This window comes from Trichomycterus rosablanca, chromosome 6, assembly GCF_030014385.1.
Source record: "Trichomycterus rosablanca isolate fTriRos1 chromosome 6, fTriRos1.hap1, whole genome shotgun sequence".
In the NCBI taxonomy this organism is placed as follows: Eukaryota; Metazoa; Chordata; class Actinopteri; order Siluriformes; family Trichomycteridae; genus Trichomycterus; species Trichomycterus rosablanca.
In genome coordinates, this window is record NC_085993.1 from 52,068,493 (window position 1) to 52,083,685 (window position 15,193).

At 46.9% G+C, this 15,193-nt stretch overlaps 1 protein-coding gene across 4 annotated transcripts in view; it reads right to left on the bottom strand.

Moving 5' to 3' along the window:
* Nucleotides 1-15,193, bottom strand: part of dlg1a (discs large MAGUK scaffold protein 1a) — a 68,605-nt gene that overhangs the window by 47,981 nt on the left and 5,431 nt on the right. For 3 of the 4 annotated variants that reach the window (XR_010013188.1, XM_062998063.1, XM_062998060.1), the window contains exon 1: nt 1,789-2,211. Coding sequence is in view for 3 of the 4 variants with exons in the window: in XM_062998063.1 (XP_062854133.1) it covers nt 1,789-2,004 (216 nt within the window). In the remaining variant the exon portion in view is untranslated. Of the gene's footprint in view, nt 1-1,788; nt 2,212-11,408; nt 11,577-15,193 lie in introns of those variants that run through there. The other variant, XM_062998061.1, reaches the window with a different exon arrangement.

Genomic DNA, 15,193 nt, shown 5'->3' on the forward strand with positions numbered 1-15,193 from the left:
ATATGTAGGCGTCGCCACAGCAGATCTGGTCCTAATACCAGACTGGGCACAGTTTTTACCCCGGATGCCCCTCCGGACACAACCCTCATTTCTATCTGTGCTTGGGACCTGCACTGAGAGCGAACTGACAAGTGCATCTCACAATAGCTGGACTGTTTCAGCCCTCCTCTTACCTTGGACAATGTCTACGACTGCCCGATTGGCTGATAGCACTGCTGAGATTTGAACCCTGGATGACCAGACCTCAGATCAGCAGTAGTGTGTAGCGTACTTTACTGCTGACACCAGAGTGCAAACAAGCACCATGAAATTAAATAAAATAAATAAAGTAAATTATTATATTATATTAAATATAAAATAAAATGCAAACATTACACAATATCATACACATCTGTCTCTGTTTTATAGATCTGTAGTAAAACTGCACACACACCTTATAATCCAAATCCCTAAATACAGCGCTACCTTAAAACTGGACGTCAGTTGAGTTTTAAAGACGTTGAGTTTCGAGGTATTTTTTCCCATAAGGATGTTTGGGGAACCTGTTAATGCGTCCATGGTCCCGTGGAGCTGCAGATATTTTAGTCTCATGTAAAATAATGAGGTTGTTTTTGACACTTAAACACTGAAAATAACACAAATATAATATAAACACAATGAAATACAATTACTAACAGTTACACATCAATAAAAATACAATAAAAGCTGCACTTTAGTTTTACTTCTTTATTGTTTCCTGACGCTTCTTAATGGTGGAGATGCTTGATGTTGGAATACCGTATTCCCTTCAGCACCGGCGCATTCACACGAGAAGTGACAAAACCGCTTTCGTTTTTCTCGCTGTGCCGTTATTTCCTATGAAGTGTGACGGCGGTGCACAAAACTTAGCGTGACTTATTGTAGTAAAACAGCGAGTGAGGAATGTGATTAGTGGAGGAACTTATGAGCAGTAATAATGAAGAGAAGTTTAGTGCTCCTGTCTCCTTCTTTTACTACATTAAACCACGTTAAGCTTTATTTTCAACCAGAAGCGTTTTAGACTCTGGGAGAAGCTGATTCTGATTCTCACCATTTCTCAGAAGCTGGAGCTGTAACACAAGTTTAAAAGTGAAACAGGGAGGAGAATCCAGATAAACACAGATACACGTGGAGCTGTAACCCTGGATCTGACGCTTATTCCACACTGATGCAGATTCAGATCAGATTCACACGCTGATCAGGTTTTACCGCTCAAGACGAGCGGCGAACAAAGTGAAGGTCACACAAACGTCCAGTTTAGGGGAACAAATTTACCAACTAAGGGTTTTGAGTTTAGGGGACTTCCAGCATCAACAACGTAAATGCCTTATAATTCATTCAGTTTGACTATAGAACCGTTCATGAGTAACAAAAGGGGGCGCTGTTTAAATAATGCTGCACATTTCACTTAGTTTCTAACAGTTGATGTATGAACTGCAGGTGGTGGATAATGGAGATCAGTGCATGACTCTCCGTGCGTGATACGGATCTCCATATGAACCCGTTTGGTTCAGGGGAAAAGAAGCGGTCGATACTGCACACATGTCAGAGGGGGCGTGTGTTAGTCACGACTCTCCTCGGTCAGGAGTGGAGGTCTGCAGCAGTAAAGGGGAATTGGATACGACTAAATTGGGAAGGAAATTGCATGAAAAAACTACGATCACGTGACAGAAATGCAGATTTGACTGATTTAACCCTCGGTTTTACCTGCAGTGCATGAGGTTAAAGGTCACAATCCAGCCAACAGGTGATAAGCATGCTAGGGGTTACCTGGCTGGCGCCGGCGGTGATGCAGTCGCTGAAGGCGTTCCGGCGGGTGAAGAAGGTGAGGAGCTGCTGCCAGCGCGAGCTGGACGAGGGCAGGTCCTCGCTGGAGCTGCGCTTGGCCCACTGCCTCTGCTTCTGGCCCGGGGCGCCGTGAGCCGGCCCGGCGTTGGCCCGGCCGCCGCGCGGGTACAGCGTGCTGTTCCCGAAGATGTAGTTCATCGCTGCGAGCGAGTAGGCACCGGAGGATCTGAGGGCGCGGCGAGGGGTCGGGTTACAGCATAGCGTCCCGGATCTCACCAAAAAGCTCGGGAGGGTCCCGAATCCGTCCGAGCGCAAATCCGGATGGAGCGGCTGGTCCGAACGCGAGGCAGCCTCATGCCGCTCTGAGAGGTGGGAAGAGAGGAGGACGGAGGTGTCGGCACTGCCCACGGGCTGTCCACGCAACGCCGCGCTCTGGCTCCAGACTAGCGGAGCGCTGAGGGATCAATGAGGGAGCGTGGAGCTCTGTGTGCACCGGGGAAACTCTGAGAGCTCTGAGAGGCAGGAAGTGGGTTCGAATATCAGGGCACGTGTTGCGGCTCGCTCCTCCACCCCTCTAGGGATTCGGGATCTAAATGGACTCGGACAACCAGATTGGCCGAGAGCCGGTATCAATCACGGCGCGCTCCGGACAGCAGCGTCCGGCGTGAGTGGCCACATGAAATATAAATGGTGAGGAATAAATAATAAAGAGACGCGTCACGCTCGTCTTCCTCCTCACATCCATCCGAACCCTCTGAGCCAGCGTTCTCACTTTAACCAAGCCGTCGGGGTAAATGCGTCTTCCGGCACTTCATGCTAATACCTCCGGCGTGTGAATAATGCATGTCTCTGATAAATGCCCCGCGACTCCAGCGAGACGATAACGCGGTAATCTCCGATCAGAAAGGTAAACCCTCGCCCTCCTGGCTGCTCCTTTTATATTTTACTCCGCAGTCTCTCTCATGTCTCATCTCGCGAGCTAACAGCGAGGGGGAGACAAAACCCTGCGCCTTCACAAGAGAGAAAAACAAAGCCAATGTGAAAATAACCGCGTGTCAATACGAGTGGGACGCACGCACACTCCCACCGCGGCGACCCTCCTTCGTCCCTCCGTCTGAACCCCTCCGAGGCGGCGGCGGGCGGCGGCTGAGACGGTACGAGATGCCACAGGTGTCAGACGAGGTAGCGGACGGACACTGTCACAGCCTGCGCCTCTATTAATACCCCCCCCACACACAACACCGAAACCATGGCAACCGTTTCCACTTGATGTGAAGCAGGCGAGTCCGCCGAGCTCCTGCGTTCACGCCCACTCGGTTCAGAGAGAGAACGAATCACGGAGGATCGCTCTCTCGCTTGTTCACTTTCACCGAACGCTCAAGACTGGTCTGGGTTGCTGTGGGTCCAGTGCCACACGAAGACTATCGGAAGGCAAATATTAAAAGCGGAGTGAAACCAGCGTCACCACAAACACAGAGAGAACACTTCTCACAGACACAGAGGATAGAACCCAGGTCATAATGTCTGATGTTACTGTGCAGCATCCAAACAAACATTTTTGAAGACCATTATTATTATTATTATTATTATTATTATTGTTATTATTATTATTATTATTATTTATTATTATTATTAATTATTATTATTATTACTATTATTACCACCAATAATAATAATAATAATAATTATTATTACAAATTATTATTATTATTATTATCATTATCATTATTATTTGTTATTATCATTATTATTATTATTATTATCATTATTATTATCATTATTTTTTTATTACAGTATTATTAATTATATTATTACTGTTATTATTATATATTATAATTTTATTATTATTATATTGTTATTACAGTATTATTAATTATATTATTATTGTTATTTTGTTGTTATTAATATTATTAGTACTGTTATTATTATTATTATCATTATTATTTTAATATTATCATTATTATCATGATTTTGTTATTACAGTATTATTACTATTATTATTATTATCATTATTATTATAGTTGTTATTACTGTTGTTATTATTACTATTAGTAGTAGTAATACTGCTTGAACTGTCTCCTCTCTCAATTGTTCATAGATGCGACACACACAAATCAAACTTACTAAACTCTAGGGATAATTTCAGAGCAGCCAATCCACCATCTGCATGTTTGTGAGAGGTGAGATGGAACCAAAGTACCTGGAGAGAACATGAGAAGCTCATCACAGACCATGACCTGAGCCTAGGGTTAAACCTGGGAAACAAACCTAGCCACTGAGTTCGGCCACAACATTTGCATACGGGTGTAATAATTTAGTGATATACAGGAAACCATACGCTTCTGCAGCAGCAGTTTAGGGAAGGACCTTTCCTGTTCTATAAAGATGTGAAGAAAAGCTTCCTGCACAGAGCCCTGACCTCAGCCCCACTCAACAGCTCTGGGATGAACCGGAACACCAACTGATTGCCATAAAAATGCTGTCATCTTTTGACTGAACAGGCACAAATTCCCACACACCGACCCACTTCAGAATCTGGTGAGAAGCTCAGAAGAGCGGCTGTTGTTCTAGCTGAGAGGATCAGCCGTAATGACCCGTCCTCTGTGTTTGTTTACTGCCTGGTGGTCAGTGAGCCCCTCCTCACCGCCCCCTCCAGCACACAGTGTTTAATCAATAGCGCACCGCGAGGACAAAGTGCTGGTGGACGGCCGCCGCCCGCCGCCACTAACTGAAGCTTTCAGGATCTGGAGCCATAAATTCTGGCAGTAAAGGGAGAAAAGAGACGAGTGTTTATTTCACCGCCGGCTTTCATGAGGTCCGTCGTTTCTCACTCGCTGTTGCATAACGAAGGACCGAGTCGTTACCGTCCGGCCGTATTTCCCTCCCCCACCCTGTGCACACACGTTCCAATATGCCAAGTTCACACTACACGACTGGATCTCTTGTAATCGGGAGTCTTCAAAGCCGGTGTGGATTTCACACTACACGACTGATGGGTGATGGGGGGTCACACACTACACCATCTATCACCAACTGGAATCACAGACGAGCTTCTCTGCTCTCCCAAACTACGTTCTGTCACGAAAACACACGCAAGAAGTGACGAGGGGTTTGTGCGCTGATGTGCAGCGTAAAATCAAGGGGGGAAAATAGAAGCAGCAGGGTTTGTTCTGTAGTGAGCTGGAGGGTAATAAAAATTGTTTGCAATGCAGTGAGGGTATTATGGTTTGCTGAGAGCAATAAGGTTAGAAATGCTGTAAAACTTGTGTGCGTGCTGATGTATTCTGATATAAACTATATTATGCCCCTGTACCACCACTGCGTTTCCCCTCACACCGTATCTTGCGTTCTCATTGGCTGTTCGACACAGCACTCATTGCCAGTTGGGCGACTCAGATATCTGACATGCTAGAAATCTCTCGGCGAGCCGCTCGGATCGAGTTGTTGAGTCGTTCACACACAGCGATTGAGAGCCGAGTTTCGAGCGCCGAGCAAACGCCGAGTTGCACCAGAGCCGGCAAATCTAGCGCCGACCAGCCGCTGAGCAAAAATCAGGGCGTACATCGTGTAAAGTGAACCAGGTATAAGGCGCCGTGAGTCTAGAAAAGTACACGCTTCATTTCTTTACAAAACAAACCCTGAGCTTCATATACAAAAGAACACGGATTAACAGGACCACCACAGAGCAGGTATTATTTAGGTGGTGGACGATTCTCAGCACTGCAGTGACACTGACATGGTGATGGTGTGTTAGTGTGTGTTGTGCTGGTATGAATGGATCGGACACAGCAGCGCTGCTGGAGTTTTTAAACACCTCACTGTCACTGCTGGACTGAGAATCGTCCACCAACCAAAAATATCCAGCCAACAGCGCCCTGTGGGCAGCGTCCTCTGACCACTGATGATGGTCTAGAAGATGACCGACTCAAACAGCAGCAATAGATGAGCGATCGTCTCTGACTTTACATCTACAAGGTGGACCGACTAGGTAGGAGTGTCTAATAGAGTGGACAGTGAGTGGACATGATATTTCAAAACTCCAGCAGTGCTGCTGTGTCTGATCCACTCATACCAGCACAACACACACTAACACACCACCACCATGTCAGTGTCACTGCAGTGCTGAGAATCATCCACCACCTAAATAATACCTGCTCTGTGGGGGTCCTGTGGGGGTCCTGACCATTGAAGAACAGCATGTAGAGAAACAGATGGACTACAGTCAGTAATTGTAGAACTACAAAGTGCTTCTATATGGTAAGTGGAGCTGATAAAATGGACAGTGAGTGTAGAAACAGGGAGGTGGTTTTAATGTTATGGCTGATCTGTGTATATAAAAAAACTATATGCTTCCAACTTTGCAGCAACAGTTTAGGGAAGGTCCTTTCCTGTTCCAGCACAAAGCAAACTCTATAAAGACATGAAGAAGCTCCAGTGTCCTGCACAGAACCCTGAGCTCAGCGTTTGCTGAATAAAAGCATACTGATAGAATTTTACATAAAATATGCTGCGGAGCAGAACGGAGACGACCACGCCCGTCACAACCGAACCACAATCAACAAATCACTGTACACTATACAGACAAAATCCCCAAACAACCCACTTTTGACTGAATACACACAAATTCCCACAGACCTGGAGCCTATCCCAGCTTTTTAATGGGCGCAAGGCACACAGTCCATCGCAGGTCACACACATACACACACACACACACACACACATTCACCTATAGGGCAATTCAGTGTCTCCAATTAACATGACTGCATGTTTTTTGGACTGTGGGAGGAAACCGGACCACCCGGAGGAAACCCACACACGGGGAGAACATGCAAACTCCACACAGAAAGGACCCAGACCGCCCCACCTGGGGATCGAACCCAGGACCTTCTTGCTGTGAGGCGACAGTGCTACCCATCGAACCACCGTGCCACCCTTGAAAGCTCATGTATCGTAGTATAAATAGTTTTGTGATTTTAAACAGTGACTGCAGGGTGCAGATCTAAATATTCTATATGTTTGCGTACATCAGTGCACAATTTATGGTATATCTTATATATTTAACACACACACGGTGGGTCTGGTTCACTGGGTGAAAGGTAGGAAACACCCCAGACACACTCACACACACACACACACACTCATACCTAGGAGGACTTTAGTATCTCCAAATAACCTGAGTGCATGTCTAGGTACTGTGAGAGGAAACCGGAGCACCTGGAGGAAACCCACACAAACACAGGGAGAACATGCAAACCACACAGAAAGGACCCGGACCGCCCCACCTGGGGATCGAACCCGGGACCTTCTTGCTGTGAGGCGACAGTGCTACCCACCGAGCCACTATTAAAATATTATGTTTCACTAATATGATTGATAGAGCAAACAGAAACAAAAACACTTAATTGTGCAATAAAAGGTACAGCAGAATTATTAATAATCATAATAATAATAATAAGATAAAATGTTAGTCAGTACAGAACTAGGAATAAAAAAAAACAATAAATAAATGCAGCCAGTATAACCTGTATAACGATCCAGCATGTTGCGTAAACAGAACTGTTTCATGTTAAAGACCTGATGCTGTTCTACTACCCATCATGCACTGTAACCTCTTTGCCATCTAGTGGCTCAAACATAAAACTACAACTCAAACAATAAACTATTTCATCTTCGCTTCCAGTGTCAAATGATCCATCATTACAGAAGAGCGGGGACTCCCACCACCACCACCATCATCATCATCATCATCATCACTACACATGTATGATATGCTGTGTTTACCTGAATGAGCTCCTCATCTCGTGAGGTCAGCATGGAGAAGGCCGGGGCCGGCACCTCCTCTACCATCGGGGCCGAGAGAGACTACAGTAAAAGAACGCAGCTACGGTGATGCCCGGCACAGAGCGAGTGGAGAAACATTCAGAATGCGGCCTAGAAGCAAACCGGCTCCAGCAGATCCATCAGAAGCACAAATCAAACACATTTAAGAGAGAACTGAATCCATAAAGCCTCGGAGCAAAACAACACACACAGGAAGTACAACTGCTCATCATACACACATCAGCCAACGACACAAACTGAAAGTGTGGACTCAGAAAGGAGCGCATGCAAAGCAGGTCAGGTACGACTGCGGCAGATCATGGACGACCAACAAACAAATGAACCTGATTCAGGATCGACAAATGTCCACGCTAAGGTGTAAAACGACTCTGTTTACTGTGACTTGTGTTTAAAAGTTTAAATCCACTTATAAAGAATATGTATGGCATGGTAGTCGTGGGATTTTGGTAGGGCTGCCGTGATTGGTCAACCATTTTATTTTAAGTCGATGCATCATTTTTAAAACAATGTTTATAAAAGATCCTTTTTAATTTCTACAACGTCTCCGTTCATATAAGCGTTCATATGATTCCCTCAGCACTACTCACTGTGTGCAGGACCTCAGTCGTATCTGCTCCGGTCACTGGTCGGCGGCATTAAGCGTAGATTTAAAAAACACCGTCTGCAGCCGTCAGAGGACGATTGTAGAGCTTTCAAATAAAAGATCAAAGTTTTCCACGACCCAAATCATCCAAAGTTTGGTGATACTTAAAACTGGTACAAAACTAAAAGCTGGTTTGTTCACTGTGTAAAGCTTTGATGGTACCACAGCAGCACCAGCGCCGTGCTGCACGTCTATATTGTTTCATTACGCTTCTTAATCGTGGAGATCTTGGAATTGCGTATTTCTTAGCGAGTTCAGTTAGACCGCAGCGGTACTTTGCTGCGTTGGGCTCAAAGCACAAATGTGAATGCGCCGAACACTCACCACTGTGTTTACATGGTTTAGAATGTGAAGTAAGTGTTGAGTGAATGTGTTTAGAGGAACACTCGTTTGAGTTTGGGGTTTCGCCGTTCCCACCGAAGACCTCACAGAGATCCCACAGAGATCCTACATCTCAGAATACGACAGAATTGTGGAGCGTTCAGCTGGAAGTACGGTGTCACAAGCCAAAAAATAAATTAAATAAACAAATTTTAACAGGCACATAACACAAAATAAACTTGTACACAAACGCCCCCTTGTGGAGGCTTTACGTTACCTTATGTGAACCACAGTGGGGCCAGATTGTCACCATTTCCATCTTCTTCCCATTTTCTCCTAATCTAGTGTAGTCAACCCGTCCTCCACCAATGGGGATCCCCAATTTTTTGCAGTCGAGGAGGGCACACCACTGCCCACGCCGCCCACGCCGCCCACGCCGCCCCCGACCCACGCGCAGCTCCCAGCGGAACCCCCTTTCACCCATGCACCCTGCACAGGCGCCTCCATCTGCCAATCAGAAGACCCCACCCACATATTCCGGCCATTCCTCCCTGCAGGCACTGCCAATTCTGCCCGCTAGATGGCGCCGAGGAGTTCAGAATCTCGGCGTGGGTGCAGTAGCGGATTATCCTGCTGCACCACCTGGGCGTCGTCACAATTTTCACTGATTACGTTTATTTATTTTTGTGTTTCATATCGATGTTTTGTTTGTGTTTCCTGCGTTGCTTGAAAAAAAGTTGGGAAAACCCTGGACAGAACAATTCCGGAAGCTCGTGGGGTCCATGCTCTGTCGTATTTCTGCAGTCCTACGCTCCTGTCACTTCAGCGTACACACGTAGGCATAAACAAACATCCTCTGGGTGCTCAAGCTCAAACACGCTAGCCGGAGGGACGTAGGAATTCCTTGCACCCAGTGTCCCCACCGCAACCCTGACCAGCATAAAGAGGTCGATTAAAATGTAATGTAAATTAATAAAAACATTGACGTGACTTGGTGCGATCGTACCGTGTGCTTTTACGGGTACACAAGTGAGTTACGGGTCATCTCAGCCGGGCATCCTGGAGAGTGCCAGGATGTTAGATCCATCTGTTCTGGATGTGTGAGCCAAACACTGACAGAGCATCAACGTAAACGCCCGGTCAGGGGGGCAGCAACTCCCTCAGAAACACTCACCAGCGCATCATACATCAGAACACAGTAAATAAACACCAGACTGGACGTTCTGTTGCATGCTGTCGTGCCTACATCTTTATTTTGGTCTTATTGTGGCGTGCAGTGGTTTGCAGCCCACTGCTGCTGAGATCTGAGGGTCCAGGGTTCGAACCTTTAATCATCTTCACTGAAAGCTTAAGAGTAACACCATAACTCGTGTCGAGGGGTCTGTCATCCAGATGATGTTCTACACACCCGTGGTCCCCAACCACTGAGCTGCAGACCGGTACTGGTCCGTGGGTCATTTATTACCGGGCTGCTCAGAAAGAATAAATAAATAGGGACGCTACACAAGCAATGAAAATTCCAAAACTCTTCGGGTGTTATTGTCTTCAATCCCCACTAGGTGGGAGCAGCGTCTCATGCAGAGAAAAAAGCTCAGGATTCACACTGATCTTCCATTCTATCGTTATTCTATATAAAATCATCCCGTCCCCGCAGGTCCGTGAAATTATATCTTATATGAAACCGGTCCGTGGTGCTAAAAAGTTTGGGGAGCGCTGCTGTACACGTGAAACGTCCGCCGCCTCGTGATGAGCGCACGAATGACGTCAGCCTGCGTTGTTTATTTCTCAACTGTGCTTTAGTTACACACACTGACCACAAGGTGGAGCAGGACTGCTGGTCTCAGCTAAAAAAGGAAAAGTGACCGGTCACCTCCAGCTCAGATGATCAGTGAAATCAGTCAGTCACAGTCGAGACACAGTGAAATGACGGCTGATGTTATTATAGCTCCGTTATATCCTTATAGCTGGTAATAAAAGAGGAAGAGAATTTGTGCTGCTCAGTGTAGTGTGTGTGTGTGTGTGTGTGTGTGTGTGTGTGTGTGTGTGTGGTTGAAGCTGATAGAAGCAGACAGGCAGGGCTTTTCAGACTCTGCATTGTGCAGCAGAAGGGCGCTGCAGTGATCTGTGACCCGGCTCGACCCGGCTCAGACCAGCCTGGCACCGATACTCATCCCGCTACACGAGGACGAGCTCAGTCAGAAAGCCCTGATTAAAAAAATATAAATAATAATAATAAATAAATAAATAACAATAATAATAAAAACTGCAGCGTGTGGCTTAATAAATGTATATTTTTTCAAATCTCATCTCTGCTAACAGCCGGCCGGGCACCTACACAGACACTGATGGGCTCGTCTGAGGGTGCGAGGGAGGGTATGTAAGGAATTTTTAATAATTTGTGCAGTTACGCCCTCTGCTGGCTGATTAAGGTGCTGCACAGAGACGGGGGATAATGGAGATCGGTGCGTGACTCTCCATGCGTGATACAGATCTCCATATGAAGTCGCCTGGAGCAGGGGAAAAGAAGTGGTTAGTACTGCACACGTGTCGGAGGGGGCGTGTGTTAGTCACGACCTTCCTCGGTCAGCAGCAGTAGAGGTGAAAACGAACGGGGAATTGGATACGACTAAGATTGACAGTAGGCTATTTCAGCTGCCCTCAACCACATGTGCCACACTGGCATAAAAACAATTAAAGATAATTAAAATCTGTACTATAAAATGCATTTAGTGAAAGAGCATCATGGTGAAGTGTGGGTGTGGCACAGAAACGAGACAGGTAGGCAGTAAAGGGGCACCTTGCTGGGTGAGATGTGTGAACAGGTGGCACAGGTGTGGACGTTCTGGATCTGTGAGAGGTTCTTCTCCGACACCTGAACCAGCTCAGGAGGAGGGACGTCCCCGGGAAGGCGGGTGGAGCCGTGCTCCGGAGGAGCTGTAGCGTCCTCGTCCTGATATTTGTACTTCTGCGGGAAATATAAAGAGAGAAAAAGTGTAATCAGAAGGTTGCCGGTTCATGCCCCACCACCGACGCCAGGTTGCTTCATCTGGACCCCTGAGCAAGGAACTTAACCTGCAATCTCCTGCACTGTACACGATAACGACTGTAAGTCGGTTTGGATGAAAGTCAGCGTTAAATTTAGCAAATGTGAAAGTATGAGCGACTCGTTCGGCATAGAATGCAACCAGAATCTTCGGATAGGTGGAGATCAGGATTCCATGGTACTGGGGAAGAATTCTGATCTGGTCCTCTTAGCCAAATTGTTCTTAGCCTAGTGCAGGGGGGAAGAAATTTTTTTTAAACTTGTGCGCAAACGCCCCCTTGTGGAGGCTTCATGTTACATCTTGTATAGATCCGTTGTGTTGCCTGGGTCATGTAAAATAGATAAAATGTGGCTTAAAAAAATTAAAAAGCCCTGACCTGGTGGGTAGAGCTTTGGGCTATTAATCAAGAGATTGTCGGTTTGAATCCCAGCTCTGCTATGCAGCCACTGTTGGACCCTTGAGCAAGGCCCTTAACACTGTCTCTGACCAGCTCTGACCCCAGCTTCCAAACAAGCAGTTGTAGTCTAGTGGTAAAGGTACTGGACTAGTAATCAGAAGGTTGCTGGTTAAAACCCCACCACTGCCAGGTTACCACCTTACATTCAATTGCTTAAACTGTAAACTGTAAGTCACTCTAAATGCCGAAAATGTAAATGCTAACAGAGACCTTGACAGTGATGGGTCTCCACAAGGGGGCCTCAGTGAGCCTGAAGGGTGGGGGGGGGGGGGTGGTGGGGGGGGGGGGGGGGTCTGTTGCATTTGGTTAGAACAGTTAAAAATAATGACTCGTGATGGGACGGGAAAATCAACAATCTATTAGCGTACAGCAGATCTCTTGTGATGTCATAAATCTACTTTAAACCACCGTCTACGTCGGGTCTTTGAGAATGGATGCAGATTCGATTCGCCCACCTCAAAAGTCTAAAGATCAGGCGCACAGGTGGCGCAGCGGGATATTCGGCAAGCACACCAGCGCCGAGATTCTGAACTCCTTGGTTTGAAACTCGGCGTTGCCACCGGTCAGATAGATGCCATCTGGCGGGCATAATTGGCAGTGCCTGCAGCAGATACTAATTGCCCACCGTATCTGCTAGGGCGGGACGACCGGACTATGTGTGGGGTGGGTGGGTCTTCATACGCTGTGTAAGGACCCTGGTTGGCGGAAGAGACGCCTGTGCAGAATGCAGGGGCGAGAAGAGGAGGGCTGTACATGTGTCGGGAGAGGCGTGTACAGTGACGTGCTCTCCTCGGATGCAACTGGGTATCTCTCAGCAGCGGAAGACAAAATTGAATCCCTAAATTGGGAGGAAAATAGGGAGAAAGTGCATAAAAAAGTCCAAAGATTAATGGAAGGTGACAATAAATGATTGGTAAATAAATGATTTATACCTTCATCATGGATTCATCACATTCCCCATGAGCAAGAACACAAAACCTTTTATCACCTTCACTGAAAGTGTAAGAATAATCATAATAATATCACAACCTGTGTCAGGGGGGTCCAGATGGGTCTAAGAGAAAAAAGGCTCCACAGGACCTCCGCTGACCAGATAAAACCACCACGTCAAAGTAACCAGTTTGCTGCACCAGTTAACTCCATAGTTTAAACCAAACAGCTTTGAGCACCAGTCTGAAAACACACCTGGTGCCTGAGGTTCCTCTCTTAAAGTGAACCAGCACCTCAGTAGTACAAATCAGGGCAGCAGCGTGGGGAGCGGGTGTGGTCGTCCCCGGGGAGGTGTGGGTGCCGGCGTGGTGTATCACTGAGATGGAAAACGCCGCATTACTAGCGCGTAGCTCTACGCTGCACAGTCATCCTCGTGTCCCCAATCCGCCACGAGCGCTGAAGGATGGCGTACGTTCAGCCGCCGGAGACCGAGAGAGAACCCGAGTTATTCAGAACAGTCATGTGACCACAACAGTAGTGTTCTTCCTTCAGAATCTACACTGAGAGGAACCCGGAATAATAACAGGAGTAAACCCGCAGGAGGTGAAGAACTCCCTCTGGAGCAGGGTTTTATCGTTAATGCATGTGGGCATTTGGCAACCATGGTAAATACGGCAAATTCCATGGCGGTACGGCATTCTTTACTGGCTGGATTCTACAGTGTCTAAAAAAATCTGCCTCCTTGTGCCGGAAATCACAGCCGGTCTGAATGTAAGGTGAATGAAACAAGGCCACGTTCCAATAACAGTGTGGACCCGCCCTGCTCCCTACTACCTACCTGATCAGCTCCTCAGTAGAGAGGATTCTAATCAGACCTGGAGTCATAAGGCAGATTATTTAGATGCTCTACTTTACGTCACTGCAGTTAGCCTCAGACTGAGGGGGCACAACCCGCTAACATGCTAGCTAACTTGGGAACAAGCCAGATAGGGACTCTCTCAGGGCTGATACAATTACGACTCTCAATTACGATGCTGGCAGATTGAAAGAGTCGTTGATCAGGGTGTGGCTCTCTGTACACAAAGCTGATCCGCATATGTACTTGCCTAGTGCGGTTGAAAAGAGGCAGCCGGCTGCTGCACACGTGTCAGAGGGGGCGTGTGTTAGCTTTGTTCTCCTCAATCGGAGCGGGTATCGGCATCAGTCGGCATCAGACGCTCCCTGGTTATTCAGTCAGATTATCATTCAGAATTAAGGTGCCTCAGTAGGAGCATTTTTAAAAATGTAAGGATTTAGACACGCCCTCTTCTCAAGAGTGTAGGATGATGTTAAATGCGTCTGTGTAGAGAGAGAGCGCTCGGGTGTAGACACAGACCCAACATGTATGTACTGTTCATCATGCTCATATCTGTGCAGTATTAGTGCTGTTAGCTCTGCTGGAACAGTGAAGGAGGGCTGGTTATGAAGTTCCTCTCATCATGTCCTCCCTTGATACCTCCACTCATCCACGTTACATCAGCCGCTTCAGGCAAGAGCAGCCGAATCTACAGCGAGCACACGAGGAACTGAGGATGAGATCAGCAGCTGTGGTGGAGAAACTAACATTCATTCATTCTTGTTTCTACACTCACTGTCCATTTTTTCAGCTCCACTTACCATATAGAAGCACTTTGTAGTTCTACAATTACTGACTGTAGTCCATCTGTTTCTCTGCATGCTTTGTAAGCTGCTCTTACCCTGTTCTTCAATGGTCAGGACCCCCACAGGACCACCACAGAGCAGGTATTATTTAGGTGGTGGATCATTCTCAGCACTGCAGTGACACTGACATGGTGGTGGTGTGTTAGTGTGTGTTGTGCTGGTATGAGTGGATCAGACACAGCAGTGCTGCTGGAGGTTTTAAACACCTCACTGTCACTGCTGGACTGAGAATCGTCCACCAACCAAAAACATCCAGCCAACAGCGCCCCGTGGGCAGCGTCCTGTGAGCACCGATGAAGGTCTAGAAGATGACCGACTCAAACAGCAGCAATAGATGAGCGATCGTCTCTGACTTTACATCTACAAGGTGGACCGACTAGGTAGGAGTGTCTAATAGAGTGGACAGTAAGTGGACACGGTGTTTAAAAACTCCAGCAGCGCTGCTGTGTC